The sequence below is a fragment of the Neofelis nebulosa genome, chromosome 4 (assembly GCF_028018385.1).
Source record: "Neofelis nebulosa isolate mNeoNeb1 chromosome 4, mNeoNeb1.pri, whole genome shotgun sequence".
Taxonomy (NCBI): Eukaryota; Metazoa; Chordata; class Mammalia; order Carnivora; family Felidae; genus Neofelis; species Neofelis nebulosa.
In genome coordinates this window covers 67,970,483-67,997,378 of record NC_080785.1, presented here as the reverse complement: position 1 = coordinate 67,997,378, position 26,896 = coordinate 67,970,483, and the positions used below count along the sequence as shown (strand labels likewise).

The 26,896-nt window shown below is 38.2% G+C and overlaps 1 protein-coding gene across 24 annotated transcripts in view; it reads right to left on the bottom strand.

Annotated features, from left to right (window-relative positions):
- The window catches only part of ICA1 (islet cell autoantigen 1), a 154,672-nt gene that overhangs the window by 39,194 nt on the left and 88,582 nt on the right, over positions 1 to 26,896 (bottom strand). For 22 of the 24 annotated variants that reach the window (XR_009261278.1, XR_009261279.1, XM_058728712.1 and 19 more), the window contains 2 exons: positions 7,854 to 7,979; positions 6,750 to 6,848 (listed from right to left, as the gene is read on the bottom strand). The exons of the other annotated variants lie outside the window; for them this stretch is intronic. Coding sequence is in view for 20 of the 22 variants with exons in the window: in XM_058728712.1 (XP_058584695.1) it covers positions 6,750 to 6,848; positions 7,854 to 7,979 (225 nt within the window). In the remaining 2 variants the exon portion in view is untranslated. The remainder of the gene's footprint in view (positions 1 to 6,749; positions 6,849 to 7,853; positions 7,980 to 26,896) is intronic. 24 annotated transcript variants of the gene reach the window in all.

Below are 26,896 nucleotides of genomic sequence, written 5' to 3'. Positions count from 1 at the left end.
TCTTAAAGGTTCATCTTATGTTAGGTATTGCAGTCCATTCAACCATTCAACCATTAACAGGTAGGAACCTGTTCCTAAGGTAAGACCATTCAACCATTAACAGGTAGGAACAATATTTGAATCCAGGTCTTCAAAATTCTACAACTAGTCAAGAAATGGTACCAAATAGCCAAGTCAAGAACATTTGCTGAACTCCTTCATATGTAGCACCAAATAGACCAAGAACACTTCCTTCCAAACTCTAAAGCAAATGTCCTAAATTCCTAGGTATCTGAGGGATTGACTGATATAGATGATGGTTTTCACCTATGTGCAAACATTTCAAAGGGCTACTTAAAAAAAAAAAATAATGTTTATTTATTTTTGAGAGACAGAGCATGAGTTGGGGAGGGGCAGAGAGGGAGATACAGAATCCCAAGCAGGCTCCAGGCTCTGAGCTGTTGGCAAAGAGTCCAATGGAGGGCTTGAACTCATGAGCTGTGAGATGGAGACCTGAGCTGAAGACAGACTCTTAACTGACTGAGCCACCCAGGCACCCCTCAAAGTGTTACTTTTAACAGAAAGTTTACAACTATAGTTTTTAAAGGTGGCACGTGTGCTTTCTCTTGCCCTCCTGCCTCAGGGCCCGAAGTACCACCTGGAAGAAATGACTTACAGCAGAGTGGGAAAAGCATGAGCATCCCTGTTTCCACAGCTACTGCATATGGAACATGTAGCCTTGGGCAGATGACCAGACCTTTCTGAACTTCAGTTTCCTCATTTGAAACACAGGGAAAAAAACAAGTAGACCCAACTACTCAAGGTTATTTTGAGGATTAACTAAAATATATGCCCTTTCTATATGTCAGTGCCGAACTTAACTGTATTATTAATTATGATACCCAACCTCGGCACATTAGAGTCACGCATAGCATGACAAATTCTCTGAGATGCTACTTCATCTCACGTTTAGCAGAGTTCCTGGTATTAAGTAACTGCCCACACAATGATAATATTTTTCCTTTCCTCTCAAAGAAAAGTAATGGAATGAGACGAAGCAGGGGATGGAGAGGAACCTGTTATGAGGAGAGCCTGAGCTACCAGCTGCCTGGAGGAACAAACGCCAGTCATCACAAGGGATGGATGAACTGATGATCAGCCACCTGTCGGTTTGTCCACCTCAAACTTCAGTGGTGCCATGGTCAGCCCCCTAACCCCTCTTCTCCCATGGACTTGGATGCTTCTCAGTTTTGCAATGATCTGGCCTGGAGCAGCTTGGGGGAAAAAATCACTCTGCTAAAGGCTGAGTAAAGTAATGACACCGAGAGAAAACTTGAAAGTCTACAAGGATATTCTGGATGCTCGCCATGAATAATTGCCATGTTGGGACTGGCAACTAAAATAGCATTGCAGAGATATTTACCCAATTTTCATAAAAACTATTATGGCTTTATTTTCAAAGCAAGTAACTACAGAGCCGTGTGGCTTGTCGGTAAATGTTCAAGTGATTAACTGAGAAATGTGGAGGTGGGTGGAAGAAGGCTGTTAGGCATACGAATTTGAGAAAAACAAAATTTAGAGAAGGATGTTTTTTGAATTGTGAAAACTAAAAACATTTTAGTCTCCAGAATGATGTTCCATATAACAGTGCTAAGTCCTAGACCCCAGGAGAGAAAAGAGGGAACATTGGCACATCTGTTTCAATGGTTATTTTTGAACATGCCCAGAGTTAGGTTTTCAAATTCGGGTTTCCTTAAAATCCTGGCACAGGGCAAAAGCCAGTTGCAAAGCCAAATTGCATTTTTTTCAGAATTAGCTTTGTTGCAGGGTGGGAAACCTCCCTGCCTTCCTTGCTTGTAGGCCTGCCCTGCCCTCTTGTATCCCTTTGGGAGTTCTATAAGCCCAGACCAGGGCCTGCAGGCCTGAAGCACAGGTTTGGGAATGGAACTGCTAGAGCCATCTGTGGGAGTCAGGGAGGGTTATCTTGGGTGAGGTCTGTGAGACCTATCCCACGGCCCTTCACAGCCTCGCCTTCGAAACTCACTGCAAAACTAATCATCTAGGGTGCAAACAGTAAGAAAGGAACTTAAGCGAGGCTATAGGACCTGGCAAGCTCAACAAACCCCTGTGTATCGATACTGCCAATGGCTGTCTTCTGGATCCATGAGAGAATTCTCAATAAATCCATCCCCGTTACCCCCACCATGGCTGCCACCCTCACCGCCCACCAGCAGCACCCCAAAACAGCCAGAAAGTGACAGAGCCCAAGTTAAAGTCAGGTCTGGCTGGCACAGGGCTTGTGATCTTACATAATCATGCATCCAGAGTAAAAAATCTGGCTTTCCTGCCAAAAGCACTAGAATGGGGGACATGACAGGAATATGTTTAGTACTGGCCATTTTCATTAAATATAGGCACGCTGATCTCTTTTAAAATACAAATGCAGAAGGTCATGCCTTCCCCTCAACCAGCTCCCAATGGTGTGTCTACTTCACAGGGTCTCCAGTGCTCACTTCTCTGTAAAAACATCTGACTCAACCCACATGATAGTGAGGGAAGAAGAGACCACTGAGTTTTAGAGTTTCCAGGAAAAAACCACGTGACTCCTGAGGGGTTTTGTTTGTTTGTTTGTTTTTGTTTTTTGCTTTTGTTTTGTTTTTGTTTTGCTTTCTCTGAAGATCTATGTGGCAATGTGTAAGTAAAGGACATCCTGGAAGAATAAAGTAAACATGACCATTTCTGAGGGGTGGTAATTTAAGACTGGTCACTGTTTTCCGATAGAGAGCATTTCATTTACCTTAAAAAAATGCTTTAAACTCATATTCTAAATTACTTTCTCTAAAAAAGTGACAGTGCTTCTGAGATGTGCCTAGAAATATCCCATTCCTATCTCCACGACTTGATAATTTCCACCATGTGAAAGACATTCTCAGATGATTTGGAATCAGTATACAATTAACACATTAGGGGCACCTGGGTGGCTCAGTTGGTTACGCTTTAGACTCTCGATTTTGACTCAGGTCATGATCTCTTGGTTCCTGAGATAGAGCCCCGTGTCAGGCTTGGAGCTGGGTATGGAGCCTGCTTGAGATTCTCTCTTTCCCTCTGCCCTTCCCTAATGCACACACTTTCTCTCGCTAAAAAAATTAACATATTAATAACCCATACAAAATACCTATGTGTAGTAGCATTTTAATGAAAAAGTATGTATTGTTTAAAAATACAAGATTAGTGCATTGCTTCTTTTACTGGAAACCACTTAAAAGATGTTCTCTCCACTTTAAATTTGAGCCTTGTTGCAATTAGATTAAAAAAATTTGTAACATAAAAAAAATTTTTGTAACATTAAATTTCAATGCTAAATCCTCCATAAAGTTAAAATGCTGCAAAAATCTATTAATCATAAAATGAATGATGAAGGATTATGTCAATAAAAGTAGAATTAATAGAACCGTATCAGGCCTGAATAAAAAAGCAATAGTTGACACATAAAACATTACCACAAAATATTCACTTAATGTCAAAAAAGTCACTGGGATATGAGGTGGAGACTCAATTCATTTTTATAATAAAATTATATTGGGAAAGAAATATACATATTTTCTAGAGAAAGCTTCATTAGAAATAAACTTCTGGGGCATGAGTTATATCCCTATAATTCTGCAGCAAAAGACTCTTCCCTCCAAACAGGATGCATTGAGTGTTTAACACATTAATTATCATCCTTCATCAAGCATAAAACTAACAGTCAGGAAATACAGCTGCAGTGGCACAATTACCAACACTCAGAATACACCCTGCAGCAAAGAAAACAAATGGGTTGCTTTTCATTAACAGAGCTTGGCAAACCTCTCCAAAGACAATGTTTTCCTTCCAGCCAGAGTCCCAAAAGGCATTTCAGGGGCTATTTGCTTAGGTAAATCCAGAGAACAAATAAAACATGAAAATATTTATTTAAATTCCAAAATAATCCATTATCAATATAGTGTCATTCAGAAGAAAATTACATACATTGAAAATGACTTAATCAAATCAAAATTATTTATTTATTCATTTAGCTATTTATTTTTATAATTTTTTTAATGTTTATTTATTTTGAGAAAGAGAGAAGAGAGTGCATGACAAGCAGGGGAGGGACAGGGAGAATGAGAAGGAGAGAGAAAGAATCCCAAGCAGGCTCTGCACCGGCAGAGCCCAACACAGGGCTTGAACTTAGGAACTGTCAGATCATGACCTGAGCCAAAATCAAGAGTCAGATGCTTAACCAACTGAACCACCAGGTGTCCACCCTTTTTAGTATTTTTTTATAATTTTTATTTTTTTTTGAGAGAGAGAGAGAGACAGCATGAATGGGAGGGGTAGAGATAGAGGGAGAGAAAGAAAGAATCTATTTTTTTTATTTGAGAGAGAGAGAGAGAGAGCGCGCACGGGCAGAGGAGAAGGGCAGAGGAGAAGAGAGAGAGAACCTAAGCAGGCTGCACACTGAGTGCTGAGCTCAGCTCAATCCCAGGACACTGGGATCATGACCTCAGCCTAAATCAAGAGTCAGATACTCAACTTACTGAGCCACCCAGGTGCACACCCCCCCCCTGCAAATCTTTTAAATACAAGGCATGTTTTTAAAAATATATATGAGTGCAAGAGGGTTGGTAAATCATGTAATATCTTCATGCTTGATGGTAATACATACGCTATTAGTGGTTTTCATTTTCATGTTCTGTGACATACAATATGATAGGTAACATGCTTCTGTGTATGCAATAATGAGCTGTGTGACAACAGGATTCTATTACATAGGTTTGAGTCCATATAAATAAAATAATTAGCAACTAGCTTGGGATTCTAATATAGCATCTCTGAAAAGCCTAGATGAATAGCATTCTAGAAAAGTAGTAAGAGCCTAGTTTATTTGGTTGATTGCTGGACACTTAACATTCTTAATATTACTGTAATTATATTATACCTTAACAGATACATTATTTCTACTGAGTTTATATTATAATTAAACCATAAACTGCTACTTAAACCATAATTTAAGGATGACTCTAGGGATGTAAAAGGCAATGGATAGTCACGTGCCCAAAATATTTGTAATTATGTCCTGAACCACCGCCATCAAACTTCCGCTAAATTCCCGGCCCAGAAATCCTCTAACATAATCAGCTTGATCCTCTCTGCAGGATAAATATCACGGCAACAATTAAAGAGTCATCTTCTCCTCAGCACAGGAGGCCAGAAAGGAATCCTCCATGTTTGTGGCATCAGTTTCATATTGTACTTTATATGCAATTAACTCAAACCTGAACTTCTTTTAAATCGTATTTGGGCTAGGCATCATTCCATCTTCCACCTAGCTGATTTGTGCACAACTGTCTTACAAAGACAAACTTATTATGAAATAAAATCTGATGCACATACATACTCTAAAGCCTGAAAGTCTCTTTGCCTTACTAAAGAAGAAACTGTAGGATTCTGTTCAGGCCTCTATAAGAAATGTGAAGAGTGTGAGTTGTAATAATTTTAATCGATCTGGCCCAGTCAGGACAGCAGCTTTCTAAGGTGCTGAACGTGGTAGTAAATGGTGGGGCAGGAATGCAGCGATGGTAACATTGCCAATGTGCTAAGAAAGGCTTCGGGTTCATTGGACGCAGAACATTTAGCTACACAAAGGAGGTTATGGGAGGAATGAAATGTCCCTCCCCTCAAGGGCTTAGAGTCCACCTGACAGAATAAAAATGGGCACATTCTGAATCTGGTTACCATGCAGCATGTCACCAAGTACCAATAAATGAACAAATGACCAGCTGACAGGAGTATTGTGAAGAAACTTCATTGGCCAGGTGTCCTGTCTGGAGTCGGGCCAGGTGCCTCTCAAGGTGAGTGGACTGTCTTGGGTTCCTCTTGGGACCTTCATTTAAAGGGCCAGGGTCTTAAAGGTTTCTGTCTTAATACTTTTGTAGATGCAGTGACATTATAAACATTTCAGAATCAAAGGTATTTTAAAGCAAAAAAAAAAAAAAAAGCTTTTTAATGTTTTCTTAAGCAAGATGATAAGTCATTTACAAATTGCCTGAAAAATTAACAGGAAGGTAATTTCAAGGTGAACTTTAACTAGTTCTTTCCTGGTCTTTTCCTTTCAAAGATATGACCTGGCAACAAAGAATCTGGTGTTTTCTCCTTCTTAAAATCCTTTTGGAACCCAAATCACTTCCTTCTTGACATGCATTCTCTCTCATCAACCAAAATGATCCCACACTCAGCTGTAATACTGAGAATCAGACATTTTGCATATATCCCTTTTGAGTTGAGAAATCACGGAGTTTAATGTTGCTTTTTTGAATGAAAAATATTCCTGTGAGTCTTATGGGAAAATTTAATTCTGTACTGAATGGTACTCACAGAATAAAATGACATTTGTCAGAAGTAAGAGAGGAAAGAAAAATACTTTGCAAGGGAACATCTTTGAATAATTAAAAAGTAATGGAGTAAACTAGACCTGTACAATCTTTCCTTTAACAGCACCAAACAAGTCATTTAAAGCAGTCCCCACAATTCATCTCCCAGTAACATGTACCCCAAGGTTCAAGCTGTGTTTTTGTACTGTTGTGACTTATTGATGCAGTAAAGGACTATACTACGGGGCACAGTTATCTCTTGGACACTGGGAGTCTGTTGGAATAATGATGATTGCTGCCAATGGTCAGACACTGTCTGTGATGTAAACATTACTTTTGCTAAGTTTTTCTAACAGCCTCTCTTAGCTTTCATACCTTTAACGTAGTGAATTCATATGGTTGGTAACCTTTGAAGCTCTCATGGATGGCTGCCATAGTGTGAGAAGTTTTCTCCCAAAAATGAAGCAGAGTGGTCTGTAAGGAAAGACAGCACAGCTATTAATGTTCTGAATGTGCAGTTTTAGCCATAGAGGCCCCAGAGAAGCATGCCCATCTCTGGCTTTCAAGACCCTCCAAAATATGATTCCAACTCATCTCTGCAGCCTTGTTTCCATTATGCCCCTCTTTAAATCTTGTATTTCAGCCAAACTAAATGCTTCCCAGTACCCCCAAATACTGCTACCATGACTAATGGTGCTCCACTATTTGGGACATTAGCCTCTCCATTCTCTGTACTTGTCCCATGTGATCTATCCTCCAAAACCCAGGGCTAATTGTTAACAATCTACTTTTGTGATCCTTCCACTGATGCAATTTGTCCCTCTTCAAACCTTCATTGGATCTTGTTGAACTTATTTCACTTAGCACTTCCTGTTCTCTCCTTGAAGTACAAAAAATATCGTCACACTATACGTACTATCTTTGATTTCCTTTTGAAACTTCAAGTTCCTTGAGGACAGGAAATTTGATCTTATTAATTTTTATATTCCCTACAACACCTAGAGTTTGGCCTCCCACACTCGGCAGGTGTCTAATACCACTGTTGTTGGATACAAGTCCTATGCTGAAGGAACTCAGAAGCTAGGAGGAGACAAAAATAAGTCCATTAAATTATGACAACCTGACGAGTCAGTGACCGTGCCAGGAGAACTCTAGGCAACAACATGGAGTGAAATAAGAGGAGGTACATTACACACAGTGGAATATGGAAAGGTACAAATGGGCGTAAAGGCACTCAGGCGGTAGGAACCATCTACGTAAAATCAGGGAAGTGGGAAATGGTGTATGTACAGGAAACAGCTAATATTTATTTTGGTTACACTGTAGTCCACTAGAAGGGACAGGTGTGGAAAGTAAATTATGAGCAAGACATTTAGAACTTCATAATGCCCGAAGCATACTTTTAGCTCAGACACCATTTTTCTGTCCCCTAAGCCTCATAGCATTCTTGGTTCATTGTAACTAACATCACTTCATTACCTGGTATGTTGCTAGCATATGAGACAACAGATTGCATCTGCTTGCTCCAAGAAGATCCACTTTTTGACACACATCCATCTTCAATTTGTCAAAGCTTTTTTTGGCAAGGCGTACTTGTGTTTGTACCTAGAAAGTAAAAGGGAACCTTTGAGCCACTCAGTCTCTTAAGTAGTTAAACTTTGCCAGTGAGGAAAGCCAAGAGTGGGCTTATCTCTTTCACGTAAGAAAACACCTTTGGAAGTTCCAAGCAGGCGAGAAGATCCTACAGCATCCATTCTTTACCTGCAAAGGATCTCAACAACAGCACTGCATATGATGATTTTACAGCAGATTTACCATCCTAGTTATATTTTTCTCAGTCAAAATTTAAACTCCTTTCCTCTCAAAGCATTCACAAAGTGACTGTGGTGGAGAGACGTCTGGAAACATGCAGTGGGGTAAGGGGACAACCTTCGCCACATTACCATTTTCCTATAGGTCTTTGAAGCTCACTTCCCCAAATATTTTTCACTCACCTTCCCTAATGTTAACATCTTACATAACACAGTACATTTGTTAAAAATAAGAAATCAACATGGACACGATCCTACTAAACAATAGATGTTATTCAGATCTAACTAGCTTTTCCATCAATGTCCTTTTTTTTTTTTTTTTTTTGTTCCAAGATCCAACCTAGGATACCACATAAGGGGATTGTGACATAATCTAAAAAAATGATAAACTTTCAAGTTTTTATTACTGAGTATGTATGTAAGCAATTCTCCCTCTGTCCCTGAGCCATATGGTATTTCAAAATGGGAATGAGGTCAGGGAAAGATTTGGAAATGTTTATTCTACACATAATTTGATAATAAAATAGAAGGTTTTAAAAATAATACAGCTACTTTACAAATGGTGAGGTCAAAATTTCTCCTTCCTCCAACCTGAAGGAGGAAGGTTGTATTTTAACCAGGGAAAGCTTGCCAAATATCACTTTATCTCAGGTAATTCATGCAGTTGTAGACACCAGATAGGTAACTGCATTATGGGAGTAATGCTGACTCATTAGTGATAGTTCTTCCATCACAGGATACCAGGAAGCAAGGATGATGTCTGACTTGATCACCATTACATGATTGGTACCTGGTGACCTGGCCCAAAGCAGGTGCTGGATACATATTTGGTGACTGAATGAAGAAATTTTCTAGGCTATTTAAAAGGTAAAGTACTTAAGTTATTATTTTAAAGTATAACCTTTAAGGTTGTTATTTTAGAAATGATTTTATTTTTTAACAAAAATAACCATAAAGATTATTTGATATAAAACATTAATTTTTACCACTGATAATTCTACTTATTTTTTTTTTTTTAATTTTTTTTTTGATAATTCTACTTATAATCATAGTTTATAAGATTATAGGGCACTATATAATAATAGCAACAATCAATACAATTGTTACCATTTGTAACAATTTAACCATTGAGGCAATTTAACAATAGCTACAATTCACAATTAATACAATTCACTCACCACATGCCAGCTATTCTCTCTTAGCCTCTGTTATTACCCTTTCTGACTGCTAAGGATTAAGAGGATTCATCTGGGGAAGTAACTAATGAGCAAGGCTGCCGTTCTAGATTAGCCTGCCTGACTCCAAAGCCATGCTATTCTGCTTCTCAAGCAACTTACACTAGTCACTGGAAAATCAAGAAGCTCAAAATTTGACTCTAGGAAAAACCCTAGTTTTCCCTGTAGATTATATGGAATTGGAAAACAATGAGGCAATACATTTAACAACATATTGACAGAATTAATACCCTATGTGAATAGGGTCTTCTGTTCTATATAGCTGTATAAAACTTTTCCTAAGAATTCCTCTGTATTTTTGGACTACAGGGCTAGAAAACCAGAGAATAGAAGCCAGCTAGCTCCTCTCAAAGTGACCACACCATGAGCTTAAACAAATCCTGGAGCTCAATCATTCCCCACTGTAGAGTGAAGAAATTCTAGGCAAAGGTACTTGGGAGCACTGACTATAAAATAAATTTAGAATTAGTTCAAAGTAGTGATTTCCTGCCTTCCTTTGAGAGGAATAAGGAGACTGCAAAAGGAACACCCAAGTTCTACAGGGAAGGTATGAGAAAGTATGAAGAGAAAGATGTTTCACAGTAGCTGAAGTGCTCACTGCAAGCCCCCCACTGGTTCACCAGCTGCTCTGGCAGGCAAGCCCTCCTCAACTGGGATCCTGGGAGGCATCCGTCTTCACCCTTTTCTTCTGATGGGGAAGGAGACTAATATGGGTATGAGCTTTCACATCTGCATTCATTCCACACATATTTGGTGAGTACCCATTATGTGTCAGGACCAGTGCTAGGCACTGGGGCATCCGTAAAGGAGGAAGATTCATGGCAATGAGTGAATAAATACTTACAAATGAATGCACTTAGGCATAAGGACCCTCTAGGTTTTTTTAGAGAAGACAAATTAACAATTATATTATAATACAATGGGGGGGCGCCTGGGTGGCTTGGTCGGTTAAACGTCCGACTTCGGCTCAGGTCATGACCTCGTGGTCCGTGACTTCGAGCCCCGCTTTGGGCTCTGTGCTGACAGCTCAGAGCCTGGAGCCTGCTTCAGATTCTGTGTCTCCCTCTCTCTCTGACCCTCCCCCATTCATGCTCTGTCTCTCTCTGTCTCAAAAATAAATAAACATTAAAAAAATTAAAAAAAAAAAATAATACAATGGGAAAGGTCAAAGGTAGAAGAAGAGTACAACACAGAGGTAGTACAGATAAGGAAATGATTAATGCTGAGGGTGGTGTGGAGCAGGAGAGTAGGTTGATGTCAAAAAGCCATATTGGGGGTGCCTTGGTGGCTCAGTCAGTTAAGTGTTCAATTCTTGGCTTCAGCTCTGGTCATAATCTCATGAGTTTTGAGCCCCACATCGTACTTTACACTGACAGTGCAGAACCTGCTTGAAATTCTATCTACCTCTCTCTCTGCCCCCCACCCCTGCCTCTCTCTCTCAAAATAAGTAAACTTAAACAAAAAGAAAAAGAAAAAGAAAAAAAGAAGCCCCAAATACTGGTCTCCCAGGATCCCCACCCTTTGCCCTTTAACAACAAAGTCATAGTGGGCTGCTCCCACTCTGACTCGGGGCTTGGCACATGACTTGCTTTGCCCAGTGAGATGTTAACAAATGTGATGAAACTGGAAGCTTGGAAAAAAAAGTACTGGCACATTTCCACCTTTTTGCTTCTCTGAGATGGCCTTGAGAATATACACAGGCCAACCTGAGAACATGCCTAGGCTAGCCAGCTGGAGGGATGTGAGAGCCTTGTGCATGCAAGAGACACAGGAGGACAGTCCAGTTGTCCCAGCAGATAAGCCTTTGGCCAGCTAACCTGCAGACAGGAGAGGGAGGTCAGCCATGATCAGCAGAAGCCCTCCCTACCCCACAGCTAACCACAGACTCAGGAGTGAGATTAGCAGAGACCAGAACTGCCCTAATCCACAGATTTGTGAACAATAAGAAAAGCTTATTGTCTTAAGACACTGAATGATAGCATTGCTTATTTCACTGCATTATTGTGGCCACAGATAACTGACATAAATGATAAGCAGGCAGACAATAAAGGCTTCTGAGTTAGGGGGGGATATCTGACGTTGGTCTTAAAGCATACACAGGAGTAAACAGTAAATACAAGGTATCCACAAGACTGGCCTGCTAATGGAGAGGTTCTACATCTTCTAATGAAATTCAAATTAACTTTCTGTGAGGCTGTGGATTCTGCTTTTTCCTTCATGTAGACATTTTTTTAACCTAAGAGAAAACTTCAGCTGCTTATAATACAAAGCTCATGAATTAATATGCTCTGAAATGTTCCCTAATTTATTTTGTTTAAATTTTGTAAAGTAATTTTAGAAACCTAGAAGAAGACTTCAACACTTGACCCAGTGAGTTCTGAAAGGCCATATGCTTTGTGTGTCAACAATGATTATTAAAATACTTAATGCACTGCTGAGTTTCCAAATGTTGAGTCCTTTCCCTGCCAAACAAGGAGGATGTTACCCTGTTGGGCATTCTGAATATGGTAAAGTTCATTTAATATTTTGTGCTCCATGCCTACTCTCTAAAACACATTTCCAGTCTGCTGCAGCCCGAGGACAAAGCACTGAGGACACACTCCAAGCAGAGGCCACTATCAAGAGTCTGATTTCATATGCCTCCAGACGCACTTAAGTGAAAAATGTTTTGATTATTATTCCTTTCAATCCCAGATAAATTATATTCAATTACATAAACATCTTGAGGAGCTCGGGTGGTTTTCAAGGTTTTTAAAAAAATGTATCTTCAGTCATATAAATGTACCCTTTGTTTATTTCTTAACTTTATTGCTATTGCCCCACCTTTCTCCTCTTATTCTCTAAGCTCTAGGAAATGATCATGCATATTAAACTCCCTTCAGTGTGAGTCCTGCCCTCCCCAGGCTGCAGAGATTCAATTTACCATAGAAAGGAGCAATGTCTTGGAGTGCCAAGACTACAGGGCACTTCTCTGTACTTATTTCTCCTAACCTGAAATTCTACCTCTTAGCCCCAACTTGAACTACATATGGTCAAGCCAAAGCTATTCATCCTCTTATTTCAATCCAACTTCCCCATCCAGTGGGAAAGGTCTTAATATTGCTCCATGACCAAATAATTTGAGAGCGGTTTTTAAATTTTTTCTAAGTGTTTTCTTTCCTTTAAAAACAAACAGAGTGAAACTATAATCCTACTCGTTTACATTTTCTTCCAGGAAAGGGCCCTGCCTGCCACCATCCATGCATTCATTCATTCAGCAAATATTCACTCAGTATCTTCTATATGCTGGTAGCAGTGAGTAAAACACAGGGATGAATGCATCATCATTTTCACATTTTCACATCAGTGAGGGCATTTTCACATCAGTGAGGGCATAACATCAAAGTGAATGAGGTGCTCAGAAAGAAAGCCACACTGATCCACAAGAATGATTTACCAAGGAAACTGACCAAGAGAATATTCTCCAAGAAAGTGGTGCTCAAATTCTATTCAGAATGACTGAACATGATTAACTGTGCAAGAAAAGAATACTCCAGCAGAGAGAAAAGCATGTGCAAAGGCCCTGGGGTAGGGGTGGGGGGCAATAAGGCAGGTCCAGAAGGGCAGTGTAGCTGGGTTGCTAAGGCAAGTAGAGGGGTGGTAATGAGATGACGCACAAAAGGTTGGTTGGGGCACATCCCAGACCAGAGGCCTTGGAGGCATATGCTTAGGATTTTAATTTTTACCCTAGAAGCCATGTAAAAACATTAGAGGTCTTTACACATGGGAGAGATAGAATTTTATTTTCAGTTTGAAAAGTCCATCAGTTATAATGTGGGGATGCACTGGAGGAAGGGAAGAGTAGATGAGAATGGATTTAGAGTCAAGGGGGGAGATGACAGCAGCTTTAGGCTTGGGTGGGAATACTGATATGGGAAAAAAATGCTCTGACTCCAGAGATATTTAGGAGGTAAAACATACAGGACCTAGTGAAGTATTAGATGTTGGGGTGTGGAGGATGACTCGTACGTATCTAACCACCCCAAAACCAGTATCATTGTCTAACTTGTCTTTCCACCAGATGTTTTTACTCACATCAGCTTCTCATGGACACCTCACACCACATCAAAATTCTTGGTTTCTTTCCCAACCAGCTCTCAACACCCCACCCTCATTAAACTGATTTGTTCATCCTATTCTCCTCTGAGGTAGTAATCTTACATCCAGGGGAAAATGTCAAGATCAGAGAATATGCCAATTATTTCTTTTGGCTTTTAGTAAGATGCCACAAGAAAAGTCTAGCCCATCTGAAGTCACTGGAGAACAAAAGACACATATTTAGCTTCATTAAAAGAAGATACTTTTTTCTTGTCAATGAACCAAGACCTCTTGAGGGGCAGATAATCAAACACCTTCCTGAATCACTTTACTGTATCATTGGTTGCATCATATATTTATCCACTGGTGGCAGGAGCAATTCTGACATTGTATTATGCATGGATGTATGTGTAAGTGACTGTGTGCACCATGCATGTGTGTGGGCAGCCAACTGCAGACCCAGGAGCCATCTATTTTTTGGTCTTTGCTCAACAAAATCCTCAACCCATTTTGAAGTATCTTCCTTCTCTTTAATCATGTGGTTTAAATGAGTATATCCTTTTATGGGGCATCTTTCCACTCCCACTGACTGGCCTGGGGATGGCCATCTTAATCCAAGTTGAGTCAATCATAAGGCATTATGGTTGGCTGATTCAGGAAAAGGCATCTGATTCAAACTGTATGAATCAGAACCCTTTTTAAAGGATATTTGCACTTGGAACTAGAATTTCATATCAGTGGAATAATACAATGTAGTCTAGTCTTTTTGTGGCTGGATTCTTTCACTCAACATAATTCCTTTGAGATCAATGTTGTTGCATATATTAGCAATGTGTTCTTTCTTATTTCTGAGTAGTATTTAATTATATGGATATGATGTAATTTGTATATCATTTGGGTTTGGCTATTTTGAATAAAAGTGTTATAAACATTTGAGCACAAGTCTGTGTATGGACATGTTTTTCATTTCTCTTGGGCAAATATCTAGGAGTAGGAAGGCTGACTCTTTTAGTAACTATGTGTTTAATTTTATAAAAAATTGCCAAACTGTTTTCCAAAATAACTATCATTTTGCATTCCAGCCAACAATGAATCCAAGTTCGATTTGCTCCATATCCTCATTAACACTTGGTATTTTCAATCTTTTAAGTTCTAGCCATTCTAATGGATGTGTAGTCATAGTCATTATGATTTTAATTTGCATTTCTCTAATGACTAAAGATGTTGAAATTCTTTTAATTTCTTATTTGCTAATCACATATCTTTCATAATATGCTTATTCTATTCAAATCTTTTGCCTATTTTAAAAAATTAGGTTTATATGAGTTATGAGTTCCTCATATGCTCTAAATATAAATCCATTATCAGACCTAAGCTTGAAAACATTTTCTTCAAAAGTTTAACTTGCTTTTCATTTTCTTTTTTTTTTTGTCTTCTCAGGTTTTTAAAAAAATTTGTTTTTATTGAAATATAGTGGATATACAATATCCTATTCATGTATATTTCACACTGATCCAATATTTTTATACATTACAAAATGATCCTCACAATAACCCTTTCATTTGCTTAACAGTGGTATTTGAAGAGAAAAGGGTTTTAATTTTGATTATATCTAATTTACCAGGTGGTTGTTGTTGTTTTTAACAATTTCTGTTTTTTGTGTCTTACCAAATCATTCCCTAACCCAGCATCACAAAGATACTTTTCCTGTGCTTTTTCTTCTGGAAATTATATATTTTTAGCTATTACATTTAGGTATGTAATCAATTTCAAGTTAATTTCTTTCTTGGTTTAAATTTTTTTTTCATTTATTTTGAGAGAGAGAGAGAGAAGGTGGGGGGAGGGCAGAGAGGCTCCATGCTGTTAGTGTGGAGCCCGATAAAGGGCTTGAACCCATGAACCATGAGATCATGACCTGAGCTGAAATCAAGAGTTGGCCACTCAACTGACTGAGCCACCCAAGTGCCCCTTATGAAGTTAATATCCAGAGATGGTGTGAGGTAGGGGTGTTGATTCTTTGTTTTCCCCAGAAGTGGCTATCCAGTTGTTCCAGCACCATTTGTTGAAAAATTATCCAATTGTCCATGATTTTGCCTGCACGTTTTGGCAAAAATCAATAAGCCATTATATGTGTGGACCCATTTCTGAATTTTCCATTGTATTATGTGTCTATCCTTGTACCAATACCACTCTGTGTTGATTACTATAGCTTTATAATGAGACTTTCAGTTTAGTATAAATTCTATGATCTTTTTTCTTTTTGTTTTGGTTATTCCAAGTTCTTCATATTTCTATATATATCTTAGGGATAGTTTCTCAATTTATTCAAAAACCCCTTCATGATATTGATTGGATTGCACTGTAGCTACAGATTTACTTGGAATTGACATCTTAATACCTTCAGACTGAGAAACATGGCATACCTTTCCATTTACTGGGTCTTTTAAAATTATCCTAGTATTTTGCTGATGTTAGTGCACAGGTATTACACATTTTATTAAATTTATTACAAAGTAGTTCATATTTTTTGATTCTATAAAAATATAAATTTCAAGTTCAAATTTCTCATTACTAAAAATATGGTTAATTTTTTAACTTGATATTGTATCCTATGACCTTGTTAAATTCAATTATTAGTTTTAATTTTTTTAATGTTTATTTTTGAGAGAGAGAGAGAGAGAGAGAGGGAGAGAGACAGAGCATAAGCAGAGGAGAGGCAGAGAGAGAGGAAGACACAGAATCTGAAGCAGGCTCTAGGCTCTGAGCTGTCAGTACAGAGCCTGACACAGGGCTTGAACTCACGAACTGTGAGATCATGACCTGAGCTGAATGAAGTCAGATTCTTAACCAACTGAGCCACCGAGGCATCCCTCAATTACTAGTTTTAAAAGCTTTTTTTTTAAGATTCTTTAGGATTTCCTCTCTAGGTAGGTAGGTAGGTAGGTAGGTAGATAGATAGATAGATAGGGCTATGGACCTGTGTACATATATCATGTTGTCCAGGATTATAGATAGCTTTCCTTCTTCCTTTCCAATTTGTATGTCTTTATTTACTTTTTTTTGCCTTATTATACTAGTTATGATAATGCTGAATAGAAGCTGGTTTGAGCAAACATATTTGCCTTGCTCCTAATTGTAGGAGGGGAAGTGTTTAGTCTTTCAAAATTAAGTATGATATTAGCTGGTACCTTTTTCATATAGTCCCATTATCAGATAGGAAATATTCTCTTCCTAGTTTGCTGAAAATTTTTATCAGAAATGGATATTGGATTTAATCAAATGCTTTTTCTGGTGCCACTGAGATGATCATATAGCTTGTTTTTGGTCTTTTCACACAGCAAATTACATTTATTGATTTTAAGTTGACTTCTGTTCCTCAGATTACCATACATAGTCAAGATTATATTAATTCCTGATAAAAGTTCTTGTTCTGAAGTCTATTTCATCCAAATTAATACAGCCAATTCAGATTTCTTCTGATTAGGATTTGTAGGTGATATTAATTTATCCTTTTACTCTTAACCTATCTATATCCTTACTTTTAAAGTGGGTCCTGAGACTAGTCCTAGTTTAGTCTTTTTTTTTAAAGACAATCTCTAACTCATTTTTATCCATTTTATCTATGGAGAATGATATGAGACTTACAAAATATTACCAATAAGATGAAATGGCATTAGTCTGATGATAAAGTGAATCCATTCTACTTCAGAATAATCCCAAATTTTTTCTAAGTCTTTAAAACCATTTATATTGTAACCAATTCTAAATTTGATTAAGAATCAGAGTGTAATTTACACTATTGAATTTTTGAGTTTTTAACATTGCCTTTTACAATAGGACACATAATTTATGGCATCTCTGATTTCTCAAAACTTACAAGCATTATTTCTGTGCTTGGCTACATTAATTTTTTCGGTGACATAATCCATAAAACTGTATTTAAATCATCTAATACATATTAGCCACTCTTATAGACTGAACTTCAAGTTTTCTTAAGAGTGACTTTCCTTTCCAGTTTTAGTACCATTTCCCTTAATGTCAATGAAAGTACAAGAGACGTTTAGTAGTTCTGCTTTCTCTGCTTTCATTCTTAAGATCAAATTAATTAACCAAAAATGTATTTTCTAGTTCTGTCCACAGTAAAAGCATAAAAATAATGGCTAGCTCAGAAGCAAAGCATCCCTAGCACCCAGATCATGGTCTCTAACTACCATGTTTCTCTTACAATAACCAGGGATCTTTGTCAAAATGGCTGATATTGGGCTAGGGCAGACAATACAGAAGATGATCTGGGAACATTTTGTTGCACAAGAGAGCAAGTTAGACCGCTACCAGGATCATGTCAAAAGGACCCAAGAGTCAACCTGAAGTGGCTCTCACTAACTAAAAATAAGACAATTTGAATATAAATGAAGTAATATTGACAACAATGCAAACATATCAAATATATTCAATAGGAGTTCATAATGATACTTAAAAACCAGAAATGAACAAATAAACTGAAAACCAAAAGGCTTCATGGGTCACCTGTAGAAAATGCCAAGTGAACCAACTCAATATTTTGATGAAGAGCCATTTATCCTGCCTTTCCTATCCAACCATGCTGTAACAGGATGACCTGAGAGTTACTCATTGTTGAACCACACAAATTTATTAACAAAGAAGGAATATGTAGTATATTAAACCATCTGTTCCCAAGAGTGGGGCTAGCTCCTCATGTGAACACACACTCACAACAGTATTGTCGTTACTAGAATGTGTCATAAACCTGAAAGCATTCCAAATTTTAGGTCTCCTGTCACCATCCTTACTTCTTGAATCTCTTCTTTCCTCCCAAGATGTACTTTTTAAAGTTTATTTATTTATTTATTTTGAGAGACAGTGTGAGCAGGGGAGTGGCAGATAGACAAAGAATTCCAAGCAGGCTCTATGCTTCTCTTTCTCTCTCTCTCTACACACACACACACACACACACACACACACACACACACACACACACAACTGTAGTTTGGGATTTTCCCTCAAGACAGGAAACAAACACTTCCACACTTCCCAACATCATTCTAACACCATACTTCACAGAATTACCTCTAAATATCAGGAGAAAATGGGGCACCTGGATGGGTCAGTCGGTTAACTGTCTCACATTGGCTCAGGTCATGATCCCACAGTTTGTGAGTTCAAGCCCCGCATTGGGCTCTGTGCTGACAGCTCAGAGCCTGGAGCTTGCTTTGGATTCTTTGTGTCCCTCTAGCTCTGCCCCTTCCCCACTCATCCTCTGTCTCTCTGTCTCTCAAAACTAAAAAATAAACACATACATACATACCTGGAGAAAAATACTGAAAAATGAGAGAGAGAGAGAGAGAGAGAGAGAGAGAGAGAGAGAGAGAGAGAGATGTTTTAGAACAAGTCCAGAGAAAGAGGCATGCTCCACTAATACAAGGAAGTAGAGACACAAGGTGGTTAAACATGGCATTGGAGAAAGCACTCCCACAGTCTGGAAGACAAAAGGAAGGGATCAAATCCTGGGCTTGCCAAGCTCAGCACCACAGCTAATGAAAGCAGGTAGGGCAGGAGTGAGAGGCTGGAAAAAATGTGCAGAGTGTGGTGGCAAACTGTGGAGGGGGATGGAATGGGTCATCCAAGCTAACTCTCAGCCTAACTCAAGGAGGGAGGGAAGTAGGTTCATTTGAGAGAGGGAAGATTGCAGTCAAACAAAGAAACAAAGAAGAAAAAGGAGAGGAAAAAGAGAAAAGAATCTATACATGTTTAATGGTATGCCTATGATAGTTACCTACCAGTCTTTTGTCAAAAACAAGGAAGGTGTACACCATTTTACCTCATTTCCTCCTAAACATACATTTTCAACTTTAACAATTCAGCAATAATAAATACATAGTGGTAATTTTGAGGTTTTTCAGCTATGTTACTGCTGAATTTATAGACTGAATTGAATCTTTCAGCTAACATTTCCTTTAGATGAATGAAAACTGTTTATTCAAGACAAGAGTTCTGGATCCATCTGTGTAATCAGGACAAGGCACACACAGTGCTGACATAATCTCAATTCATGTATACAAATATGGCATGTGACCTTCATTCATATGTTAATTTTCAGATACTAATGGAAATAACTCCAAATTTCTCCCCTGTTCTGCTTGCTCTTCAGAAGTTCAGGCACATAACATGTTCTGATCATCAATGCAAAAGTCAACCAGAAGAGGGGAACACACCAAAGAAAGTGTCAGGGTAATTTCCTAGGAATGTATAAAGTATTGTGGCGGATGAATACCTTAATCAAATAATGATCTTAATGATGATTCAGGAAAGTGGGGGTCCATACCACAGCCCACTGTCTTTTGAGTATCCAGGTAAGAGAGTTTTAACTTTCCTTTATTATACCTAACTATGTGTTCCAAACTGGGTAAGGAGAAGGAAGAAAAAGTGAACACGCATGGAGGACAGTGCTCTACAAGTGTTTCATACGACAGTTCTTCAAGATAGGCAAAATTATCCTTATTTTTATAGAAGAGAAAATGGAGGTATAAAATGATTTGCCTAAAACCAAACAGCAGGTAAGTAGAAAGGTCAGCACCTGGTCTGAGTTGGAGGTTGTCTCCTCTTGGGTGACATACAGACTCTGCACCCACACTCTGCAGCCTACCTCTGACCCATCCCACAACACCTCCCAGGCACCATATGCTCCAGGCAAACTAAGCTTCCATTCTCCAGCTACACCGTGCCAAACCTACTTCCACACTTCTGCACAATTCTTCTGCCTAGAAAGCCCTCCCCTTGAGGTCCACATGGTAACTCTCACTCAGCTTTTTAAGTTTCTACTCAAAGGTTTTCTTTCTCTGAGAACATTTTCCTGTAAGGCTTCTCATCAGAGTTAGCAGTTTTTCCTCTCTGTAGTCAGTCACTTTGTAAACACCCTTATGGCACAGAACTGTGCTAAGTGTGACGTGCTCCCATGTATGCCCAGCTACCCTCTGGACTATAAACTTCACGAGGGTGAAAGCTACACACTATTTAATTTCAGGAGGCTAAGGCTATGTGTCTCCAGGCAGCAGGTATGCAAAACACTGAATGGAGAGAGGATACCAGAATGAGTGAACAAATCAGTCCCTGCTTTTCTACTCTATAATAGTGCTCTTCAAGAGAGCACAGCATGCTCTCTGTTTGCTGAATTACTTTTAGTTTTCCAAGACACTATCTTTCTTCCTCACCAGTACCACCACCATTTACTGAGTAGGTGAAATAACATACAGGTGCATACCCTTATTGGATTTTCACAACACTCCTATACCATAGTTTTGTTTCTGTTTCACAGAGAACAAAACTGGGTTTCAGAACCACTAGGTAACTTGACCAAGCCAACCTGATTACCAGGGGAAGGGCAGGATGTGAAAATCCACGTTCAATCCACCGAATCACTTTGCTTTTCCATTGAAGCAAATCTCAAACCTGCGAGAGCAGCTGGACATTACCCAAAATGGAGGTGTCAGCACTTCATCTACCACTCTTTCTCTTTATTACCTGTCTACTCGTTACATAAAAATGCTCTAATATGTTAAAAGTCTGTGATTCTGGCTTCCTGTTTTAAAATTCAAACCATTGCTCACTATGCAAATATCTACTGACGTAGGATCAAAGAGCAAAAGGTCGTCTGTTTTCAAGCTCTTGGTTGATACACAGTTAAAATGATTCACAACCATGTAGTTTATAATATGCAGATACATTCCAGATTAATTTAGCTAGCTATCACACTGTCCCAACATTCTTAATGTTTGCTCAGCTGGTGAATTTTTTTTTTCTGCTTTCTGTTTTTAACTTAAGAAAGCAATGCTGTCATCAGAAAATGTAACCAACTGGTTTCGCTTCCTCTTTCAGGTCATTAGTGGAAGTATTAACTTGGGTCACAAGACTGAGCCCAGGGCACCCGCTTTATCAATTTCTCTCTTATCTGAGAAGCACACATTTCAGGAGATAGTAAAAGGCTACAATACTAGCCTTTTTTTTCTGGTTGGTATTTCTTATACTTTATTGTAGTTTTAAAAATATTTCACCATTCCTTTTCTTTTTCTTTCTTTCTTTCTTTTTTTTTTTTTTTTTTTTAACATTTATTCTTGTTTATGTACCATGTGAAAGGTTGGGGAATTTACTGTGTCTCTTGGCTGCCCAAGCTAAACTTGTTTGTACTTTATATTACAATGTATTTTTATGATGCTTACTGATGGTCATTCAGCATGTAATCATACTCATAAACACAAATCAACTGATAAATTAACAGTGAACTGACTGGCTGAAAATTACCTTGTTTGTAGCACTGTGTTTATTTACTCCACAGTGGGTCCTGAATAGACTGAATGGGGGAAACGAAACGTTCAGGCCTCTTCCTTTATGGATCCATTTTGCTACCCTTGATTTCCAAAGTGTGGTGGATCTGGATGTTCAAGAATATCTAAAAAGACTGAAGCATGACCATGCCTTCACTGGCTCCTCAGACAGTGAGGCTGAATCCAGACTCTGTACCTTGCACATACTGCCCTCATGATCTGGCCTTGGACCACTTCACTTTCATCTTTTGCCTCTTGGTCTCTGTCTCTCTCATTCTTTTCTCCCAGTGCAATCTCCCAAATCATAAAGGGGTTGCACCCTCTTCCTTTTCATATGTTATTCCCCTTGATGTCATATTTTTTCCCCTTCGTTGTTCCTTCAAAACTCTTAGCTTGTGCTACTTCTTCCGGGAAGCATACTTAAGTCCCCAAGTCTGAATGTAGACGTTCCTCTTTTACACCACTCTGTTATACACCTCTATGATCTCACACTTATCACACTGCATAGTCACTGTTACTTTAATTGACTGTCTTCCATTCTTTTCCAGGGAGCTTGTGGCAGGGGCCTATCTTATTTCATCATCCCAGTACTGACAGTAAGAGCTAAAAACCCTAGTCAAAAGTTTTTAACCTGGTGCCTAGTAATACATACCATCACTTTGGATCCATGGCTTCTATTTTCACAGTCTACTTTTATAGATGGACATTCTGTCACTTGATGTGATCTTTTTTTTAGAAGACAACACTGCCATGGTAATTGTATGCCAAGAAAGAAGCTGTTCCAACTCCTTTGATTTCCCATTAGTCTGAATCTTTAAAACATTTTCTGTGTACAGATTCAACATATTTCTGTAGCATTTTTGTGCTCCTTCCTGCTGGAAATCAAGTCATTCCCATTTGCTCTGTATCAGCTGTTCTGGAAAATGTGGGTTTTATGTTCTTTGTACACACCCAATCCGTTAACATTTTGTGTCAGTGATTTTTCCCTTTGTCATTATAGGCCTGAGAACATTTTAGATTTTCAGTATGATGACCAAGTAAGTGCTATGGTGACTGAGGCTGCTAGCTGCCTACCAAAATCCATATACTCTTCTATATTTTCCAGACTCCCCTGAAAATAGGTGTGGCCATGACACAAAGTTGTTTCCAATGGAGTATGAGTAGAAGTAACACACCATTCCAGACTCGGCCCATAAAGCCTTTCTACACATGTTCCTGCATGCTCTGTTTCCTTTCAGGATAACTGAGATGTCTACATCTAGGGAACACTGGGAAGCATGCTTTAAAGATTACAAAGCTGTTGTCAGCCTGGGCCCTGAATAACTTCTTGGAAGAGAGCCATTTCATCCACCTGGACACCTGCCCAGGACTATCTGGTGAGCGAAAACAGCAAACCAAAATTTCTGTTGGTTTAAGCCATGGAATTATGTACATAGCCTAGCCTAGTCTATGTAATATAGGGAATAAGAAGAGTTAAATGACAAGATGCTAGACATAAGGTTGGAAATACGTTTAAAGTCTAACACTTCCAGAGACAACTGTCACCTATCCAAAGATTTGCTAACTCCATTACTATTGTGATCACCAACAAGAATGTCATTAATAATATAAGATGATTACTAAAGTGTTCAAAATTCATTTTAACGCTACTGAATTTTTGTGCTCGCTTTGGTGGCACATATACACTAATACTAGTACACTAATACTAGTACAGCAACAGTAGAGAAGATAAGTATGGTGGGGTAAACTTGAAAAGAGTGAAAGTGCTGGAAAATTCTTTGATGTTTCCTTTTATCATTAAAACTGAGAAGTCCTAGATGACTCTTTGGTGAACTTCTCAGGTTCTTAGCCCAAGTTCCTCAAACTAAATTCTAAATGCTAATTATACTTTTTCTTGAAAGGGAGATAGTAATTTTTTATATTTTTTAAATAATTTTTTTTAAGTTTATTTATTTTTGAGAGAGAGACAGAGAGAGAGAGCACACATGCTTGAGTGGCGGAGGAAGAGAGAGAGAGGATAGAGAAAGAATCCCATGCTCAGCATGGAGCCTAACGCAGGTCTCAACCCCACGAACTGTGAGATCATGACCTGAGCTGAAATCAAGAGTTAGACACTTAACTTAATGAGTAACCCAGGCACACCATTTTTAATATTTCTGTATAGAAGAGGTCTCTTGATATTTAGGGCTGGAGGATATATGCTTAAAATGTTGAGGAAATTAGATAGTTGAAGATGTAAGTAAAAAAGATACCACCAGTAAAACAGTCTTTTTCTTTTTAAAGTGCTTCTAAATAATTATACCACTAAAACTCATTTTAGTCTGTGATTTCTTTAATGTATGCTCAATGACTCTATTCCTCCCTTTCTCTTCTCAGACTATTTTTTTTAACTGTTTTATTGAGGTATAGCTTATATTACTCTTTGCTGTTTTATTGAGGTATAGCTTATATTACAGCACATTAAAGCATACCTCCATATGCTTTAAAATATGTTTTCACTTCATACATAGCCACCACCTGGATCAATATACAGAATATTTTCAGCCCTCCAGTAGACTCCATTGTGTTCCACTCCATTATTATCTCCTCAAAAATAGAACCATTATTTTATATATTCTGACCTCTCTCACGATTCATTTTGTCTGATTTTGAAATCATATCAGTGAAATCATATACTAAATACTCTGTGATGCATCGTCTCTTTCACTCAACGTCATGCTCATGAGATTCATTCATATTATTGCACTGCAGTAGTTATTTTTCATTTCTGTATAGTATCCTACTGAATTAATTTATCCATGCTATTGTTCATGGACATCTGGTTTCTTTTCATTTAGGGGCTATTAAAAATACTACTACTGGGGCGCCTGGGTGGCGCAGTCGGTTAAGCGTCCGACTTCAGCCAGGTCACGATCTCGCGGTCCGTGAGTTCGAGCCCCGCGTCAGGCTCTGGGCTGATGGCTCGGAGCCTGGAGCCTGTTTCCGATTCTGTGTCTCCCTCTCTCTCTGCCCCTCCCCCGTTCATGCTCTGTCTCTCTCTGTCCCAAAAATAAATAAAAAACGTTGGAAAAAAAATTTTTTAAAAAATAAAAATACTACTACTATGAACATTTTTGTACACGTTCACAGGGACACTTATTTTCCTTGGATATATGCCTAGAAGTGTATATTTTTAGTAGATAATACCAAACAGTTTTCCAAAGTAGTTCTTTTAGTTTACACTCCCACAAGCATTGTACAATAATTCTAGTGGCTCCATGTCTCATGAACATTTGTGATTGTCAGTCTTACTTAATTTTAACCATTTGGTACCTTTCATTATTATTCTCTTATGGCTAATAATGTAAGTACTTTTGCATATCTATATTAGCAATGTTGAGATCTTTTACCAAGTGTCTGTTCATATATTTTCCCATTTCTTAATTAGGTGGTCAGTATTTTTCTTTTGTAGAACTTTAAATATTCTGAATACAAGTTGCCTTTTGAATATGTATTGCAAATATCTTCTTCCACTCTGTAGATCTTATCTTTCCTCAGTGTTCTTTTAATGAACAGACTTTCTTAGTTTTGATAAGGTGCAATTTATTATTTTCTTTTGTAGTTAGTGCTTTCTGTTTAAGAGCTCTTTGCCTGTTCCAAGGTCATTCAGATATTCACCTATGTTTTTTGTTCTTAAAGACTTATTGTTTTACCTTCGGACTTTAACACTACGATTTATCTCTCATTAATTTTTGTGTATGATATGAAATAAAGGTTAAGTTAATTGTTTTCCATATGTATATCCAATTGACCCAGCATCACTTATTAAAAAGATTATGATTTCCTCCAATGAATGACAGTAATGCTTTTGACATAAATCAGAGAACTCTCTGTGTGTGTTTGTTTACAGACCATCTAGTCTGTTCCACTGTTCTACAGGATTATTCATTAGTTAATGCCATACTCTCTTAATTACTGTAGCTTTACAGTAAGTCTTAATATCTACAGTAAGTCTAAATATTTAGGAATTTAAGTCCTCCAGATTTGTTCTTAAGATCACCTGGGCTATTCTATGTCCTTTGTATTACTACATGTAAGTTTATTATCACCCTGTGAATTTCCTGTTGGGATTGAGATCAGTGTTTCATTTAACCTATAGATCAGTTTAGAGAGTACTGACAGAGTCTTCTAATCCATGAACATGGTATATCCCTCCCTAAGTCTACTTTAATTTTTTTTTTCAGCAATGTTTTATAGTTTTGGTATAGCTGTCCTGCATGCCTTTGGTTAGGTGTATTCTTAGGTATCTGTCATTCTCAGTTTCTATTTTTATTTATTTTTAAAGTTTATTTATTTATTTTGAGAGAGAAAGAGAGAGGACAGGGGTAGAGAGAGAGGGGGAGAGAGAATCCCAAGCAGGCTCTACACCATCAGTGCAGAGCCCAATGCGGGGCTCGAGTCCATGAACCACAAGATCATGACCTGAGCTAAAGTCAGACGCTTAACCAACTGAACCACCCAAGCACCCCTCATTTTCAGCTTTTAAATGTGGCTAAGAAAATAAGCCAGTGCTTAATTTTAAAATGTGAGGCATTACTAGTATTCATACTGTCTTGCTTAAAAGACAAAAGCAACACAACCCAAATGCAAAATAAAGATATAATATAGATATAATGAAAACTATCTAGAAGATTATCTGAATGGTAAAGTCTTCTGCTTTCTAAGAGTTGAACATATCTGAGCATATATTATTATTGGAACAATGTTCTTTGAACCTACTTCTCTATTATGTAATTTAAGGAACCACTAGCTATTTTCACAGTTTATGATAGAAAAACGTAATGCTCCAGTCAAATTCCTTTCATTTCTTTGTATCATTCTCTCCCTCACCCCTTTCTGGGCTTTTACACATTCCACAACTGTGCCAAAAAGACTCTTGTCCTCTTCCCCCTTCCCTTTCACCAGGCTGCACTCACAGTCTTCAGCTTAAAAACATAATATCTCTGAACAGCCTATCCTGACCCATAGGACAGAATTAGGCATTTCCACTATGTGTCCCAACAAAATGCTTTAGACTTCCA